This window comes from Tripterygium wilfordii, chromosome 6 (assembly GCF_013401445.1).
Source record: "Tripterygium wilfordii isolate XIE 37 chromosome 6, ASM1340144v1, whole genome shotgun sequence".
NCBI classification, from domain to species: Eukaryota; Viridiplantae; Streptophyta; class Magnoliopsida; order Celastrales; family Celastraceae; genus Tripterygium; species Tripterygium wilfordii.
Window position 1 is genome coordinate 480,714 of NC_052237.1, and position 16,126 is coordinate 496,839.

Here is a 16,126-nt window from a genome sequence, read left to right on the forward strand (position 1 = left end):
AATATTAAATTTTCACTGTTTGAATTTAAATTTTATTTGACACATTTTTACGTGTATAGATTGTCGAATGTACGATTGATGATCCATTGAGGGGCATCAGCACCCTGTAGAGTGAAGAGGGAGAACGCCGACATGACTCATGAGTATTTTTGATGTCGGCCAAAAAACCTCTGATGCTCATAGTATTCTCGATCATCTTAGTGAGCGCAACTTTGAATTTGAAGAATGCCTCTGTGATGACCAATGACAGTTTTTAAAATGCGGAACAAGCGAGTTTGGATTGGATTTGATCCTATATCAAATTTGGCCTAAACGAGATGTATCTTAAAAAATATCGGATACATTTTAATTCTATAAGTCAGGTGGGATCCCAGTATTATTGTATCAACTTTCAAGATTCGAGCTCCAACAAAACTGGGAGTTAAATTTTGTATTTGAGATTTTTTTGCGAGTTTCACTTAATTTGCATGAATCATTGATTAATTCGAAACCGGCTAATATTTGCTCGCTCTTTTTTTTCTTCCTTCCCTCCTCTTGGTGGTCGCAATTCAAGATGGATAGAGAAAAAGCCAATGACTCATTTGGGCTGGGCCTCATCAGGGTATAAGCATATAGGTCATGTTGGATTATCCATCTCTTACAAAATTTGGGCCACTCAAGACAAGCCCAGATTGTCCCAAGGTCCATACCAGTCTACCATCACCACTCTCCTCCCACAAGGCTACAACCTTGTAGTGATAAGGTTAAGTGGGTTTTGCTTTTTGAATTGACACTTGGATAGAGATCATAGAACACAACCAAATCAATTGAAACAAAATTCTCCCAAATTGAATGAGAAAACTCTTTAACTACAGAAATTGAATCAACGAATCCCTCAATTGATAGTCATATGAACAATGGTAGCAGATTTTCCTACATTTTTCTCATCAACAATTCCCAGAAGAACCCATAACTTTCTTGCCAGAAGAAGAAATTAAAATTAAATCCTTAAAATTAGAAATTAAAAACTGAATTTACTTTTCTCAAAAGGACTCTGGTATGGGCTCAAGAACTGGATTCCACTGTCGATGGCTCCCCAACCGGTTACCGGGAAACCCCGCATCTCCAAAAACCTTAACATCTCCTTTTCTCTCCTCAATCACAGCCGGCAAAACCTTTCCTCTCCCCCTCCTCTTATTCTTCCCACCACCCGCGGCCGCCGCCGCCTCCACTACTGTCATCTCCGATTCCGAAATCTTACTATGCACTCTTCCCACTGGAACCAGTAAATACAAATTCCCTGCCAAGAGCTCATCGTCGGCTTTCATGGCGGGTACGTGTCGAGTCCGTCGGAGTTCCTCCAGGGGAGAAATCACGTGGCCAGGCTCATCCAGCATCAGCTCCGCTGCTTTCACAGGGACCTTGATTTCTTTAACGTTTCCATAAACGTCAATGAGTTTTGCCGTTTTGGGAGTCACCACGTTCGCCGATGTCGGGCAACAGAAGCACGAGTTCAAGTTTCCCATGTGTTTGGTTCAGAGGATGGAAGAGAGAATGAAAGTAAATGAAGGAGTATTTGTTGACTCCAAAACGTGCTTCATTGGAGTTTTATAGACTTGCCGAATGCCGAGTCGAAAAAGAGTCAAAAAACAGAAAAGAAACGTTGACTGGACTGAAGGGAGTGAAGGACATTATACGCGCAGATTAATGTGGGCCCATTTTTATGTGCGTGGGAGTGGCGACGACGCTGGGCTTTCAGTGTATACCAGCTTAGTGCCATTGATGTGGCAACGACCAATGATTTATCTTTTACTCCAATGATCAAATTCCAGAATGTTCAGTTGATTTATTCACTTGGGAAGGAGTCAAATAATCAAATTACATCTCGTCTACGGAATGGTATAGCTAAGACAATATTGTCTTCTTAGTTGCACATATAATTAATTATTAGAGGCCACAGGATTCAACTTCAGAAATTATATACGCAATTGACAATTAATAAAGGCTATGATGCCTCAATTCAAGGAATTGTTCAAGCAAGCTATGTTGTGATACCGTTCGTTGCTATTGACCTTTTTTGCGGCCATAAACTCAAGGTATTGTTTTAAGTTTTAACTTCACGTGGAAATGATACCTAAACCGTTTTCCATCTTCAGAAAATTGTTCGGTAAGCACTGAACACTATATCCAGATACCATTTCGCAGCTTCTCAGTCAAGAAAGAAGATTCAGTGACTACGAAAAGACTTGAGTTTCCCTCGCACAGAAGAACCAGCATAACCTAACAGGCTAACACATAACTTTTTAATCATAAACAAAGTAAGAAAGCTAATCAGAACGGAGTTCAAGTACAAAAGAATGCCTAATTTGCATGCCATACAATCGTTTTTTGCATATTGTAGTCTTCCATGTATCTTCTATCTCTGCATTTTCATCCTCCTAAGTACAAAAACACATCCCTAAAATTACATCACATGCACCACAACTAGGACAAAGTATTTGCAGACAAAAGTAGCAGAAAAAGACTTGATGCCACAGGCAAATTTTACAGACTTGACGATATTAATTCCTCCTTCCACACAGATCCATAACACAATAGATCGAATTTCAAGGCCATATAAAGACTAGATCAAACATGAATACAACATTCAAGAAGGCCGCGATGAGGTTGGGCTATGTCAGTTGATCTGTTTTACACCTTCGAAAATTGCCTTACTTAATGTATTGTGAGAGCCACTTGAAGCCATCACCATAGCCCATTTTCCGTACAATACTGCACATGAAGACCTCCAATGGACGGACATTTGAGTCTGCCAGGTTTACCTTCCCCTTGCCAGTGGTGAAGTTGGTGAGGCCAAGGTGGTACCGCAACTCCTCCTCCGAAGCAGCATATGGTATGTCTATCTTGTTGCCCAAAATCAGAAATGGAGCATTAGCCACGGCATCATCAGATAGGAGAGCATCCAGCTCCTTCTTTGATTCTGCAAACCTTTCTTTGTCGTAGGCATCAACAAGGTAAATCACAGCATCCACCTTTGACACATCAAACCAAAACCATCACCAAACCATGTCGGCATAATTTTGCACCTTTAATAATCATTTTAATTATTAAAGGCCGAAAACACAAGCCAGACATAATTATCAATGGTGTCCATACACGAATATATATATATTCTCTATTTTTTCATAGCAAATATGGTAGATTGAATTGAAACATGCAACATTTGTGGGAGTGAACGCAGGGCTGTTGATATGCTAATTGGTTGCTTAATTTCACAATGTAAACACTTAATACAGCTGAAGAGTCAGAATACATACGCTGCGCCCAGATACAATAAAACTTGCCAGAAAAATTATTTCACAGGAATTCAGTAACCACCGAACTACTTAATCGTATGGTTTAAGAATATGAGTAAACACACCTTGGCATAGTAATCCTTCCAAACTCTGCGAGCAATCTGGTGACCTCCCAAATCAAATGCCTTGAACTTAATCTTCCCGATGCTAAGCTCTTCTGAAGTAGGGTATTGCGTTGGCTGATGTTGGACCAATCTCTGTAAACAACCTCACGAATAATCAATAGTACTCTATTATAAAGATAACTCTAATTTCTGTTGTTTAAATTGGCCGCAAATCTAATGCTTCCTGATGTTCGAATTTCTGGAAATTGCAATACTAAGTCAATTAAACCAATCAATAGGCCGCCATGAACATTAATTGCTGCTACCTTCGAAGTTCAATTCTCATGTAAATGATTAATATAATCAGATCTAGGGTTACCGCTATCGTCTCCTGATTTTTCAAACGCTAAAAACGCGAATCCATGAGACACCATGATTATAGTCTGGAAAGCAACAAAAACAGAAAAAGCAATTGAAAACAACAAAAACTACAATCGAACCTCGTCTTTCAACATGTGAAGTAAAGTAGTCTTTCCGGCATTATCGAGCCCTAAGAAGAGAATCTTGGCTTCTTTTTGCCAGAGACCGAGGGAAGCTAGGACGCTGTAGAACCAATCGAAGAGAAACATGGCTTCTTATTCAATTTACGAACAAATTCGATCACAATTTCAAGTAGAATCGGCTCTTTCGTAAGACGATCTTAACCTATTGAATGGCGGAAGAGAGAACCAGATCGTCGAATTCAAGTGCCGCTATAAGACGACCTATTCAGTCATTCACGTCCTTAACCGGGCCAGATACAAAAGGGAAACAGATTTGGATCAGCTGACCCATGGGCCTAGCCTTATCCGGTAAATTAAGCCCATCATAAAAGACTACCTTCGTAAATTTTTTTTCTAAAAATCAATTTTGATGGTAGTTCTATTTTTACATAACCCTAATGAATCTCCTATATTTCCTTCAACAGTACCATAGAACCATAATCGGCTAATCGTAACTAGCACTCTGTTCAAGCTTACCATTTCTCTTACCTCCTATCCGGGCCTCTGCTCAGCCTGCTCATGCCCGTAACCTAATTAATAAAATATGTTACATGATTTTAGAAATTGTAGTTTACCCTATTTGTTATGCAAATTGTCGAAATTTCTAACCCAAACACACCAACAATGATTTGGATATACCGGCTCGCTTTAAATAATTGGTTCCGCACAATTTTATTTATCTGAGTCAGGTCAAAAAAAGTGTTCATGTGTGAGGATTGGGGCTTTATTTATAAACCCGATTTATGCCAGGTTTTCTTTTGATAAGCAAAACATGAACTGGGCCAGATTGACGTGGATTTAACTCTTGACATAAACTAACTTGATCAAAAGTTCCCTCTATCTAACAAATAACTAATAGGAGAATGCAAAGTGTATCCACACTATTCTATGGGAAAGTAAGACATTCGCATCGTTTTCATAACAAGAATAGCGTACCAAAAGCAGTAAAGCACATTATGCCAATCCTCGGAGAACTTACTCCCGAGGAAGCGGAACCTTGCAGCTTCACGTAAGCCAATCCTCTCTGTAGCACCATCCTCAAAACCACTAGATACCTTCCCATCTGCATTAGAGCAACGGCAAAAGGATAGGCAGCAACAACAAATACTTTTGAACAGAATTCCACGCTTGTAAAAGGAAATCTTACTGATGAAGACCATAAGTCAATAGAATTTTCAGATGAACGGCAAAATAAATAACGAATCGTGAAGAAACACACATTAGGCACAAGAAACTCCTAAATATGGAAATTCCACTAGTAATATGGTGCACAGGCAAGTCCATTATTTGCAATCCTCTCATGTCTTCAATGAATTCGGCTAGGCGTTCTCAATCATGCCTGAAATAAATCACAAAGCAGCTGGGGAAAAAAAGAGAGCAGAAACTCCATCACTTACTCTCAGCATTATTTAACCTTAAGCCCTCCCTTGCTTGCAATTCCACCACTCTTGCTCTTCTTGACATATCCCAAATTGCCATCCCCGCTCACCTTCCGCTTTCTCGATTGCTTTCCCTCTATCTCTTCCTCCTCATCAATCAAATCTGTATCATCCGCATCGTTATCACTCAGCACCTTCTCTGCATTCTTCTTTCCCCAATCTTCATGACCAGAATCATCGCTGCTATCCTCCAAGTCCTTCACCACCTGGTCCTCTTCTTCCTCAAGCAACAACTTCTTTTCACAAGCCAGAGAAGATCCCCTTCGCAACCTCTTCAATCTCTTGGCACCCTCAGTCCACTGGATCTTCTCCTTCCGCAAATCCAAGAATTCCTCATCGGCATCGTCATGTTGAACCGATTGCTTGCCAGGCTCCTTATCAAAAGACTTTACCGACAGGTTCGGCGCAAGAATAGTGCCACCAACGACCAATAAAGGTTTCTTAGGTTTCGATTGGTCGGGAGAAGGAGTGGTTGGGCTAGGGCTAGGGCTCCGAGTAGGGCTAGGGTTAGGCTTGCGGTTCAATTTTGAGGTTTGTTTGGAGATCATGGGGGATGGAGAAGGCGATGGAGTCGCGGATTTAGAGAAGAAAGCCGTGATTTGGAATCGTTGGTTAACCAAAGGTGTTCGGCCGTTGCTCTGCCGACGTGACGGCGCCATTTGAGAATCTCCCTGCCTTTAAGCTGATGGCGCTGAAGACCTCACAGTTCACAGGGAGGTAACAAAAGCGTGATAATCGAGAATGTCTATGGAGAGAGATTCATCGATGACTTGTTACCACTACGTTTAAGGGTAATTATGCGGGAATTTATGGAATTTTCCCGGGAAAAGTGTCGTGCAATCGGCGCTCTTTGGCGGGAATTAGGGCTATTTCTTTGTTGGGCACAGCCAAAATGCAAATCCCTTGTTCCGCCTGGGCCTTAATTGCCCATGTAACGATTCAGGCCTTAATTGGGCGTTGATTTCTATGGGCCTAGGCCTGATGACCCAACAATAGTCTGATCCAAGTCCAAAATCCAATCCTGGTGATTTGGCAACCACCGTTCGTTGAGACGATTGAAATCATACCTAATTACCAATACATTACTTGGCTAGCCTCCACCCGTCCACCGGAACCACTTCACCGAGTTCTTTCGTCTCCACCGTCCACTGCTCTTTTATGGCCGCTTCATGACTTTTTCTCTAAGGAAATCCATAAGCACTTCAATCTTGCTCCGTCGTCACTGCAAACACCCAAGACTCGGATCAAGTTTACAGAACTTAAATGGCGAACCCACAGAGCTACTCTCTCTCCATCAGAGACAAAACCGAAGAGGAATACGACGTCAAAGAGAGCAAGTGTGCCTTCCTGGCGGTAGCTCTCTGCCCTTGTCTCGTTTGCTTCATTCTTCTTCTAATCGTGCTCTCAATTGTTCTAATCGTCAAATTTCATATATTCTGCCACACTCCTCTTCACTCTATCATCTTCAAGAAACAATGTCACTGATCCTCAGCTCTGGAATCTTTACTTTCAGAGCTTTAGCATCACCCAATCCTGAATTTAGTTTCCAAGTATCGGAATTTACTTCTCGAGGGTTCTGTAGCTTCGGAGTCCATGACGCAGATTCCGATGCCGGAACTGATTCTAATTCTGAAAATGATGAAAGATTTGACGGCGGATGTGAGGAAGATACTTGTGGTGGTGAAACTGAAAGCGATAGGGTGAAGTCTAGCTCAGATCCTGAGGAGGTAAATAGGGTATGCAAGGTGATCGACGAATTGTTTGCGTTGGATAGGAACATGGAGGCTGTTCTTGATGAACTTAGGATCAACTTATCGCATGATCTTGTGGTGGATGTGTTGCAACGTTTCCGTCAGGCAAGAAAGCCCGCGTTTCGGTTCTTCAATTGGGCGGGGCAGAAACCTGGGTTTGCTCATGATTCCAGGACTTACAATGCAATGATGAATATATTGGGAAGGACGAAGCAGTTTGAGACAATGGTGTCTATGCTTGAAGAGATGGCTGAGAAACGGCTTCTGACAATGGAGACATTTACAATTGCAATGAGAGCTTTTGCTGCTGCAAAAGAGAGAAAGAAAGCTCTTGGCATATTTGAGTTGATGAAGAAGCACAAATATAAAGTTGGTGCTGATACTATCAATACCTTGCTTGATAGTCTTGGGAAGGCAAAACTTGGAAAAGAAGCTCAGGCTATTTTTGACAAGTTGAAAGAAAGGTTTACCCCTAATTTGAGCACTTACTCAGTGCTGCTTAATGGTTGGTGTCAAGTGAAGAATTTGATGGAGGCAGGGAGAGTTTGGAATGAGATGATTGACAAAGGTTTTAAGCCTGACATTATTGCTCATAACACTATGCTCGAAGGGCTTTTGAAGAGTAAAAAGAGGTCTGATGCCATCAAGTTGATTGAGGTTATGAAGGCCAAGGGACCTACACCTAATGTTAGGAGTTATACAATTTTGATTCGTAATCTGTGTAAGCAAAGAAACATGAGGGAGGCGGTTGAGTACTTTGTTGAAATGCTGGACTCTGAGTGCCAACCCGATGCTGCAATTTATACATGTTTAATCACAGGGTTTGGGAATCAAAAGAGGATGGACATGGTCCATGGATTATTGAAGGAGATGAAAGAGAAGGGTTGCCCACCAGATGGCCAAACTTACAACGCATTGATTAAATTGTTGACGAGTCAGCGTATGCCAGATGACGCAGTGAAGATATACAAGAAGATGATTCAGAGTGGAATTGAACCTTCAATCCACACTTATAACATGATAATGAAATCCTACTTCCAGGCAAGGAACTATGAAATGGGTCGTGCCGTATGGGATGAAATGAGTACTAATGGTTGTTGCCCTGATGATAATTCGTATACAGTGTTCATTGGAGGGCTTATAAGTCTGGGAAGATCAGGAGAGGCTTGTAAATATCTTGAGGAAATGATAGAGAAAGGAATGAAAGCTCCACAACTTGACTACAACAAGTTTGCAGCTGATTTCTCAAGAGCTGGGAAGCCTGATGTACTTGAGGAGTTGGCTCAAAAGATGAAGTTCTCTGGGAAGTTTGAAGTTTCCAATGTCTTTGCAAGATGGGCTGAGATGATGAAGAAAAGGGTTAGGAGAAGAGATCCAGTTAGAAGTCCTTGACACTGAGCCTACTTTTTTCCTAGATTAAGTCTGGTTTTATTGCAAGACTTGAAAGGGAAGCATCTGGTGTGGTTATGATTATGAACTGCTCACTGAATTTTTTTCGATCTGCATATGAGTGTGCTGTATATTTTTCTTAATGTTATTTCCGTGATTCTCCTCACAAGGCTACTTCTTTTCATTTTTTTTCAGACATTACTGTTTTTATGCAATGCGAGGTATTTCTTGGTTTCTCAAATGGTTTACATTGCCATCCATTCCATGGGATGTGTTCTAGTTCACTTTGAATGGGCTGCGAGTACAAGAAAACTGTTGAAAAACAAGAGAAAACATAGGAATAATCAATGATATTGTTGCTGAAGTATGTACTTTATATATGCAACTGTAAAATATGGGAGTAAATTTCATTATAGGGTTCAAGTATGATGATAGTGTTCATTCTAGAACAAGTCATTCAGACTGTTTAGTGCCAGTTTGGTGAAGTGCGTTGATACTGAAGTAATTTACAGACCAATAAAACGGAGACTACAATGCTCTTTACTTTGTTCAGTGATCAGTTCGAGCAAAGAAGCAGATGAGGCACAAACTTTCGTGCATTTACTCATTATCAAACAACATAATCATATATTGCTAAAACTACATAGGTCTCATTACAAGGAAACAACATAATTCTTCAATATTCATTAAGCATAATAAGCTAAAAACAGGACATTGTGTAAGAATCTGCCTCTCTCGCATACAATGAGGTTTCAAATGCAAATCATGTAAGTTTTGTTTTCTTCGATTTCACATGAGAGTTCTTGGGAATTTCCTCATCCTCTTCAGAGGAGGTCTCAGCGAGTTCATCTGGTACATCGTTGGGTACGTTATGTCTGGTGATGAAGTCTTTCAGTATGCTCATGCTTTCTTCTTTCATCAAAACCAGCTGCTCAGAAAGGGTACCCTTATTGGCAGCATTGATAGGATACGTTTCTGATCCAAGGCGAAGCATGGCTTTGACTCGAGTCCCTGAAGGAGTCTCCATTACCACCTGCTGCATTTTAACCAGTTCAACAATTAAATCTAGATAAACTATAACAAGATGTACTAAACCTATACCGTCTTCAACAGTTCTGTACACATTTTCAAGGGAGTTGGTATGCAAAAGAGCAATATCAGAGTCCAAGAAACAGAATTTAAACAATTTCCTATCATGTTCCATCTGTTAGCATGACTACAGTGACCAATTAAGGGATGTTATGCGTTTCCCACTTCTCTGTTAATTGGAGACTTGGAAAGAATATCCAAAGAGCATCAGATCACTAAAACATCAGAACAAGTCCTACATTATGATAAAGGACAAACAAACCGAAAAAACGAAACAGCACGCTAATGAGTTTTACCTCGCTCATGCTGTGCACAAAGAGGGTAATTGATAATGAAAGGTTTTCATATTCACAAGAACTCAATGCCACAGGCACAAAAGTCCATGTTTTGCATGATATACAGAGGAATGGACACAAATACTGCAGCCCATCGCAGCATTGTTGTCAACGTGGTGCAGAGTATTCTGCCGGCCCAAGGTTTATGCTTTACTCAACTCTCCAAACAGGTTGGGCCGGTGGTTCCTCCTCGGTTATCAAAAAAAAGTGTTCGAGATGTATGACCAGTGCAGCACAGAGAAGGCATCAACTTTAAAACAAGGCACGACTGAAGTTGAGGTTTCTAAGCCACAGAATTAACCACTATTGCAGATCAAAGAAGATTTGGCTGTCAAGTTCCAACACAGACCTTCAAATTATATCAATGAACTCAAGGAGAACCTATCATGCCTAACCCAATACATTCCCGAGACTATCAAACGATATCGAGTTCCACGGGAAGCTTTACATACAAAAGGCAAATACAACATTACCCAACATAGAAGTTGCAAAACAGAGACTTCTTGAGCATACCTGTGCCCAACCGACTAGATTTCTCGCCCAAGTGGTAGAAAAGGCATCGGTTTAAGATCAGTTACATTCATAGACAGTATGCCCATGATACTAAGCTAAGGAATTCCAATTCAAGCGAAAATTGATAGTTCTGTTAGGTTATTTATCGATTCAGGGCTTTCAAATTTCGGATCTCAGAACGTATTACTCTAGAGTATAATAACCAAACCTAGAATACTCGGAGACGAGCAAAAGTTAACTGACCTGTATCGGCTACGGAATAACAGAGGGCCCTGTGAAGCAGAGGTCGGCGGATTGGAGTGTGGAAGTTTCTCCAGTAACAGAGGTTTTTACACACTGTATCCAAATACTTTCATAAATTGCAATTGTCCACATCTATTTTCTCATATTTACACTTGTTCGTAATCTCGTGTTTTTTAATAATACATCAGGCTTTAGGGGTGCCAATGAATTTATTGGGAATAAATTAGATAAGTTACATAATTATAATTCGCAAAAACCATGAATGTTTGATGGAATATGTGAAATAAATGCAGTTGCAGCCTTTCACAGCATTAATAATTCAAAAGGTGCAATTGTTGGATGAAGAAGAAATTCCCACATTAGAAAGTAGAAACTTGTGTTTATGCACATTCATATCTCGACTAACAGAACTATCTAGGAAAATGCCTCAAGCCAACGTTCGAGTACCAGGCCTTACAGCGCTGAAAAAACCCATGCCATATGCCCAGGAAAACAATAGATAACCTCTGCAATTCCTGTTCCTCCCTCTCACTAGTTAATGCAAGGATAAAGAAGTGAAAAAGCAGAGAGATGGGTGTTTGATATCACATCCCATGACCACCATGGGAGCTTGCTAGCAGTACAGCTCTCTGCATAGTAACTCATGACTTCTAAACTTAGCAGTGAAATAAAACTGATTCAAGTTAACATAATGGGAGGGGAAAAGAGAAAGCAGGAATCAATACTTAGATTGATACTCTTTTTGCACGAGCTAAATTACATTATTCTAAAGGGAATCACTCATCAACCTATATCATAGAACAAAAAGAAAAAGGAACATAATTAATAATAATCACTACAAGGGAGAAGTGACAAACAAGCTAGCTAATAAAATTGGGCAAAATTTTGTCCGAAAAGGGAGGGCACAGTTATCCTGGAATCAAGAGAAATGTATGCCAGCCTTGTTGAACAGAGAGAGTAGGTATAAGAACTCCTGTTGTGTGAGCTTAGAAGATCTCTTTTCTTCAAAATTTCCCTCCTTGAGAACATTTAAGACCCTATCTTTGAATTCAGATCCCTCGCACTCTGCATCTCCTTCGTCCATCTCCATTTCATCATCTGATCCATAATCCATGTCCATACTTTGATCCTCCTTTGAACCCCCAAGTCTTGAAATATCCATCTCACTATCAGCATTATCTATAGAGCCACTTTGTGAGGGCTGGAGTGCCTGCAATGTCTTGTAGTTCTTTTCCATCAAAGAGAGGACATTTTTTATTCTAAATATCGAACCAAGGGTTTTATTCTTCCGGATGAAACAGATCCTTATAAATCCGTCCCACTCTTTAGCATTCACTTGGGGGCGTGGCTTCCTGGGTTCAATTCGAACTACAGAGGAATCAACCTTCGGTGGAGGTCTGAAATTATTCTTTCCGACTTTGAGGAGATGGGACACTCGAGCATAGAGTTGAGTGTTCACGGAAAGACGGCAATAAAGATTGTCACCGGGCTGAGCTACCAGTCTCATAGCAAATTCCCTTTGGAACATAATGATGGCACACCGGAAGGCCGGTTGATGGGCAAGCAACTTGAATGTAAGTGGAGAGGAAATTTGATAAGGGATGTTGGCTACACATATATCAAAGTAGGGAAGATCTGTCTTAAGCACGTCACCTTGAATAACCTGCAAGAATCATTACAGTAACATAAGTAATTACTTTCAGACGAACTCCAGAACTACACCGCATTTAGAACCAGAGGTAAAAAAATTGCTCTCAATATAACCATCAGACTAAAAGCACATCATGGAAGCCCACACAGTACCAAATTAAAGTAACATGACCATCGCATTATAAATAATTGCCTAAAAGAATAGCTGAGGAGTTGGAGCACAAATTTTGCAGTTTAAGGGAATTCCTCTTCACAGATCTTCATTTTAGAAAAGAAAATTGACAGGTAAAAGAGACATTCTAATAAGGTTCTTTGACAAGTAATAATTTTTTTTTTCAAAACTAGCAGCTTGCACGATTCTATATAATAACCAGATGAAGTATCAATGGTTGCAGATGGACGGACCACACGAGAAGAAAGAGAACCCTAACATAAATCCAATAGAAGTCCCTTTGAAACAAACCAATATCACCGTAAACAATGACACAAAACCCATTATACAACCGTGGATAAACAATGATATAAACGCGCATAAGATGGATGATCAAAATACACAACCTTCACAATTAACACACACCAGAGGCAACTTTCACAATTATACAAACCACAGGCGGTGGGGTTTGCATAAACACCAATTCCAATCCCAAGATTTCTCACTCAGAATATCATGAATCATAAAACCTTAGTTTATAACACATAAGAACATCAATCAAGGATTCCAACGGCAAAAACTGTAATTTTTTTTTTATCAATTTCCTCACTTTCTCGGCAAATTAAAATAACCATAGTAAGTCATAGTAATAATAGAACACCTTCAAACGATTGGACTGTGGGGTGCCCTGAAACCGGCGCTGCAACTCAAGAACCATGCGAGGGTCGAGCTCAATAGCGATGACCTGCTTTCCGGCTTCTAAGAGCTTCTTGGTCAGGTTTCCCGTTCCAGGACCCACTTCGAGGATCACATCAGTGCTCATGATCCCGGATTTCTGCACAATTGAGTCCACCAGCAAGGGGTTCTTCAGGATATGTTGCCCCTTCGATTTGTGAAATGAAATCCCTCCTTGGTAATGATTCGACGGTGCTCTTGCGCCCTTCGCTTTCTCCTTCTTGATCTTGCCTCCCGCCATTGTTGCAGCGTAACAGTTGCTATGGGGGTTTTAATGTACGATTGTTGAGGAGCTAGGGTTTTGTAGATGAGCAAGAGTGAGGAGGACGGAACCGAAACGTGAATGCAAAATCCTAACAGGCTGTTAAGATTTCTAAACATTATTGGGTTTATAGGCCCAGGTCCATTAAGGTCCATTTGTCCATTAATTAAGAGGCCCAGATTCCTTAGGGCTTCAGCTGGTTAGGACTGAACTGTTCAATAAAAAATAAATAGTCTGGTGGAGCAACATTGGGTTTGTTAAAAACCTCCAATCGTCGCTCAACGGAAACATAAAGCCATCCTTGAGCGCTGATTAGTGTCAGAGACTCAGAGTCGTAGCTGTCGAGGCCCGATAAAGCTTCCCCGTCTAGTTTTCAATGGCTGTGAGTACTCGTTTTTTCTATTAGGGTTCTGTGCATCCGTTCTGATATCTACGTTTTCGCTTTCTAAGTTCTCCAATTTTTCTTTACAGTGCCTTAGTGTTAGGGCAGAGGGATTTCTAAATCTCTTTGGATTGTTTTTGCCGTATCTTTTTGTTAATTATTTTTTTAGGAAGATAGATTAGGCTGATAGATTGGCTCTGTTGCATGCTTTGTTCTTCTCTTACAAGTTTATTGTGGAAAATACAGTGTGCTTCTCCTTCGTTTTTCTTGTTTGACCTGGGATTTTGTGCCCTCATTTGAAATTGCAGACTATACCCGTTAACCCTAAGCCTTTTCTGAACAACTTGACTGGCAAGACTGTAATTGTGAAACTGAAGTGGGGAATGGAATACAAAGGTATTTTGATTGTAGATTTGTAGTCTGTTTAAAATTTTTCAGTTCATCTATAATTTATCTTTCCTTTTTGGTTTCATCAGAAGTTGTGAATTTTGTGATTTAAATATGTATATTTTGTTGGTTGTTTCAGGTTTTCTTGCTTCCGTGGATTCGTACATGAATTTACAGGTACAGCCTTGAATTCAATATTACTTTACTTCCAATGTATTTGATTAATGTGTCGTTTAGATATAGCTTCGTATCTTTTATGCTGCATATCTTCTTTATTAGTGCAATTTTGTTGAGTGTGAACTTGTGGTTCAATGGTTGTGGTAATGCTTGAATCTGGAATAACTCTTATATTGGGGCAATGGTGCTGGTGTAAGCTTTTTGAATGATTGAATCAGCGTTTTTTGCTAACACTCCTTTGAAATGGAACCTTATCTGCAGTTAGGCAATGCTGAAGAATATGTTGATGGGGAATTGACAGGGAACCTAGGAGAGATTTTGATCAGGTAACGAACACCAATTGCCAACACTCTCTCTTTAAATATGCCTGTCTTTGGTAATGAAGTGTCACGGGTTGGCTCATATGTTACAACACATGCTTTGATTAGTACTGTTAAGAAACTACATAAAAGGAAGGAAGACTTGATTTTTAAGTTTCTGGTGATAACGGATGAAAAATGAAAATTTGAGTTTTTTTTTACAAGTAAAAATTTATTTGGGACCGTGAAGGATTCTGTGGTATTTCGTGGCTGGCATATATCTCTGCTTTCTACTCACCGGCCTAGCATGAGGGTGCACAAAGATGAGGTTTCTAACCTTTTGTTAAAAAAATTTCCCTTGCCTTGCCAAACACCTAAGACATAATTTCATGGAGGGTATTCTCCACATATCATTTTTTACTCAAATCATCTTCTATGAAACTATGACAACCTAAACATGTGGGTCTTTCTTTTTTTGATTGTAAACAAACCATAATTCAGGCCTGAAAATAAACAGGCAAAAAACCTTGACAACAAAAGTATATAGTTCCCTAAGTTGGATTGCTTTATCGGAGTTAGTTTGATTCCATGATTGTTTGTGCATAAATGAACTGTCCAAACTATTGCAGATGAAATGCTGTTGCATGTTAAACTCACAATATCTAAAGTTCTAGACTATTTGTCAAAAATTGCTAGTTTATCAGCATTTTTGGTGCTTCTACTGCAAAATACAAGGCTTTCCTTCTTTGATTGGTGTGATGCAAAGCATTATTATATTTTGCCAATTTAGGAGATTTTCATGTTCTGCGTCCTGTTTTTTTTTTTTTGTCTTTTGTATGCAGATGCAACAATGTTCTTTATCTTCGTGGTGTTCCAGAAGATGAGGAGATTGAAGATGCTGACCGCGACTAAAGAACTCGACTTTCGCTACTGTTCAGTGGCATTTGATTATTACGCTTGCTCTTTGTTGCTAGTTTTTTGGACTTGTATTGTACTTTAGTGGAGCGGTATGCCATGAGACTTGGCTTATAGTGTCCCATGTCATCTATTGAGCAAACCTGAGTTAAAACAAATCTTTTCCATTGCAAATCTCATATGATTTTGCTTCTAAATGTGGAGTTAGTACATTTAAGTTTCAGTTCGTCATACTGTGACGTATGAAAAGTAGGGTGAACTGATGTTTTTTTGCTTCGCATCGGACTCTTTTATGTCCAACCGTCAAAGAGTCCGATGGACTGATTTGATTTTACAAGTCTTACTGCCGGGCCGGTTCAGATTGAAGAGCCCAATTCAAGACCTTCAAAAGGCCCATATATCGTCTCAAACAGGTACAAAGAGTCTTAATTCACGCATATCAATCAAACTATAACTGGTAAGATCTTTCAAAATATAGGGTAAATTTT

The 16,126-nt window shown here is 40.0% G+C and overlaps 6 protein-coding genes across 6 annotated transcripts; 2 read left to right on the forward strand and 4 right to left on the reverse strand.

Moving 5' to 3' along the window:
* Nucleotides 1-802: 802 nt before the first annotated feature.
* LOC119999708 lies at nt 803-1,566 on the reverse strand. The gene has a single exon (XM_038847421.1). It carries the CDS (start codon nt 1,503-1,505, stop codon nt 1,023-1,025), a length of 483 nt encoding a protein of 160 aa, XP_038703349.1. The 5' UTR covers nt 1,506-1,566; the 3' UTR covers nt 803-1,022.
* Nucleotides 1,567-2,321: 755 nt separating this feature from the next.
* On the reverse strand, nt 2,322-4,150 carry LOC120000434 (GTP-binding protein SAR1A-like). The gene is made up of 3 exons (XM_038848520.1): nt 3,880-4,150; nt 3,401-3,532; nt 2,322-3,011 (listed from the first exon to the last, which is right to left on the reverse strand). Exons 1-3 carry the CDS (start codon nt 4,006-4,008, stop codon nt 2,691-2,693), a joined length of 582 nt encoding a protein of 193 aa, XP_038704448.1. The 5' UTR covers nt 4,009-4,150; the 3' UTR covers nt 2,322-2,690.
* A 146-nt stretch (nt 4,151-4,296) lies between these two features.
* Nucleotides 4,297-6,256, reverse strand: LOC120000433 (DNA mismatch repair protein MSH6). The gene is made up of 2 exons (XM_038848519.1): nt 5,319-6,256; nt 4,297-4,984 (listed from the first exon to the last, which is right to left on the reverse strand). The coding sequence occupies exon 1, from the start codon at nt 6,017-6,019 to the stop codon at nt 5,327-5,329; it is 693 nt and encodes a 230-aa protein (XP_038704447.1). The 5' UTR covers nt 6,020-6,256; the 3' UTR covers nt 4,297-4,984; nt 5,319-5,326.
* A 162-nt stretch (nt 6,257-6,418) lies between these two features.
* Nucleotides 6,419-8,734, forward strand: LOC120000302 (pentatricopeptide repeat-containing protein At3g62470, mitochondrial-like). The gene is made up of 2 exons (XM_038848325.1): nt 6,419-6,713; nt 6,874-8,734. Exon 2 carries the CDS (start codon nt 7,139-7,141, stop codon nt 8,501-8,503), a length of 1,365 nt encoding a protein of 454 aa, XP_038704253.1. The 5' UTR covers nt 6,419-6,713; nt 6,874-7,138; the 3' UTR covers nt 8,504-8,734.
* Nucleotides 8,735-11,376: 2,642 nt separating this feature from the next.
* On the reverse strand, nt 11,377-13,557 carry LOC119999420 (ribosomal RNA small subunit methyltransferase-like). Its single transcript, XM_038846971.1, has 2 exons — nt 13,143-13,557; nt 11,377-12,343 (listed from the first exon to the last, which is right to left on the reverse strand). The coding sequence occupies exons 1-2, from the start codon at nt 13,455-13,457 to the stop codon at nt 11,600-11,602; spliced, it is 1,059 nt and encodes a 352-aa protein (XP_038702899.1). The 5' UTR covers nt 13,458-13,557; the 3' UTR covers nt 11,377-11,599.
* A 145-nt stretch (nt 13,558-13,702) lies between these two features.
* Nucleotides 13,703-15,835, forward strand: LOC120000507 (probable small nuclear ribonucleoprotein F). Its single transcript, XM_038848602.1, has 5 exons — nt 13,703-13,860; nt 14,169-14,256; nt 14,387-14,424; nt 14,686-14,750; nt 15,566-15,835. Exons 1-5 carry the CDS (start codon nt 13,855-13,857, stop codon nt 15,633-15,635), a joined length of 267 nt encoding a protein of 88 aa, XP_038704530.1. The 5' UTR covers nt 13,703-13,854; the 3' UTR covers nt 15,636-15,835.
* Nucleotides 15,836-16,126: the final 291 nt, after the last annotated feature.

Bases quoted from the DNA above. Each gene is read 5' to 3' on its own strand.
- LOC119999708 (XM_038847421.1), bottom strand. From the start codon at position 1,505: ATGGGAAACTTGAACTCGTGCTTCTGTTGCCCGACATCGGCGAACGTG.
- LOC120000434 (XM_038848520.1), bottom strand. From the start codon at position 4,008: ATGTTTCTCTTCGATTGGTTCTACAGCGTCCTAGCTTCCCTCGGTCTC. The intron at 3,533-3,879 runs GTTCGATTGTAG...GGTTGTTTACAG, and splicing joins TTCACATGTTGAAAGACGAG to AGATTGGTCCAACATCAGCC. The intron at 3,012-3,400 runs GTGTGTTTACTC...GATGTGTCAAAG, and splicing joins GGAAGGATTACTATGCCAAG to GTGGATGCTGTGATTTACCT.
- LOC120000433 (XM_038848519.1), bottom strand. From the start codon at position 6,019: ATGGCGCCGTCACGTCGGCAGAGCAACGGCCGAACACCTTTGGTTAAC.
- LOC120000302 (XM_038848325.1), top strand. From the start codon at position 7,139: ATGGAGGCTGTTCTTGATGAACTTAGGATCAACTTATCGCATGATCTT.
- LOC119999420 (XM_038846971.1), bottom strand. From the start codon at position 13,457: ATGGCGGGAGGCAAGATCAAGAAGGAGAAAGCGAAGGGCGCAAGAGCA. The intron at 12,344-13,142 runs GTGTTCTATTAT...TGATTCTTGCAG, and splicing joins CACAGTCCAATCGTTTGAAG to GTTATTCAAGGTGACGTGCT.
- LOC120000507 (XM_038848602.1), top strand. The intron at 14,257-14,386 runs GTATTTTGATTG...TGGTTGTTTCAG, and splicing joins GTGGGGAATGGAATACAAAG to GTTTTCTTGCTTCCGTGGAT. The intron at 14,751-15,565 runs GTAACGAACACC...TTTTGTATGCAG, and splicing joins CTAGGAGAGATTTTGATCAG to ATGCAACAATGTTCTTTATC.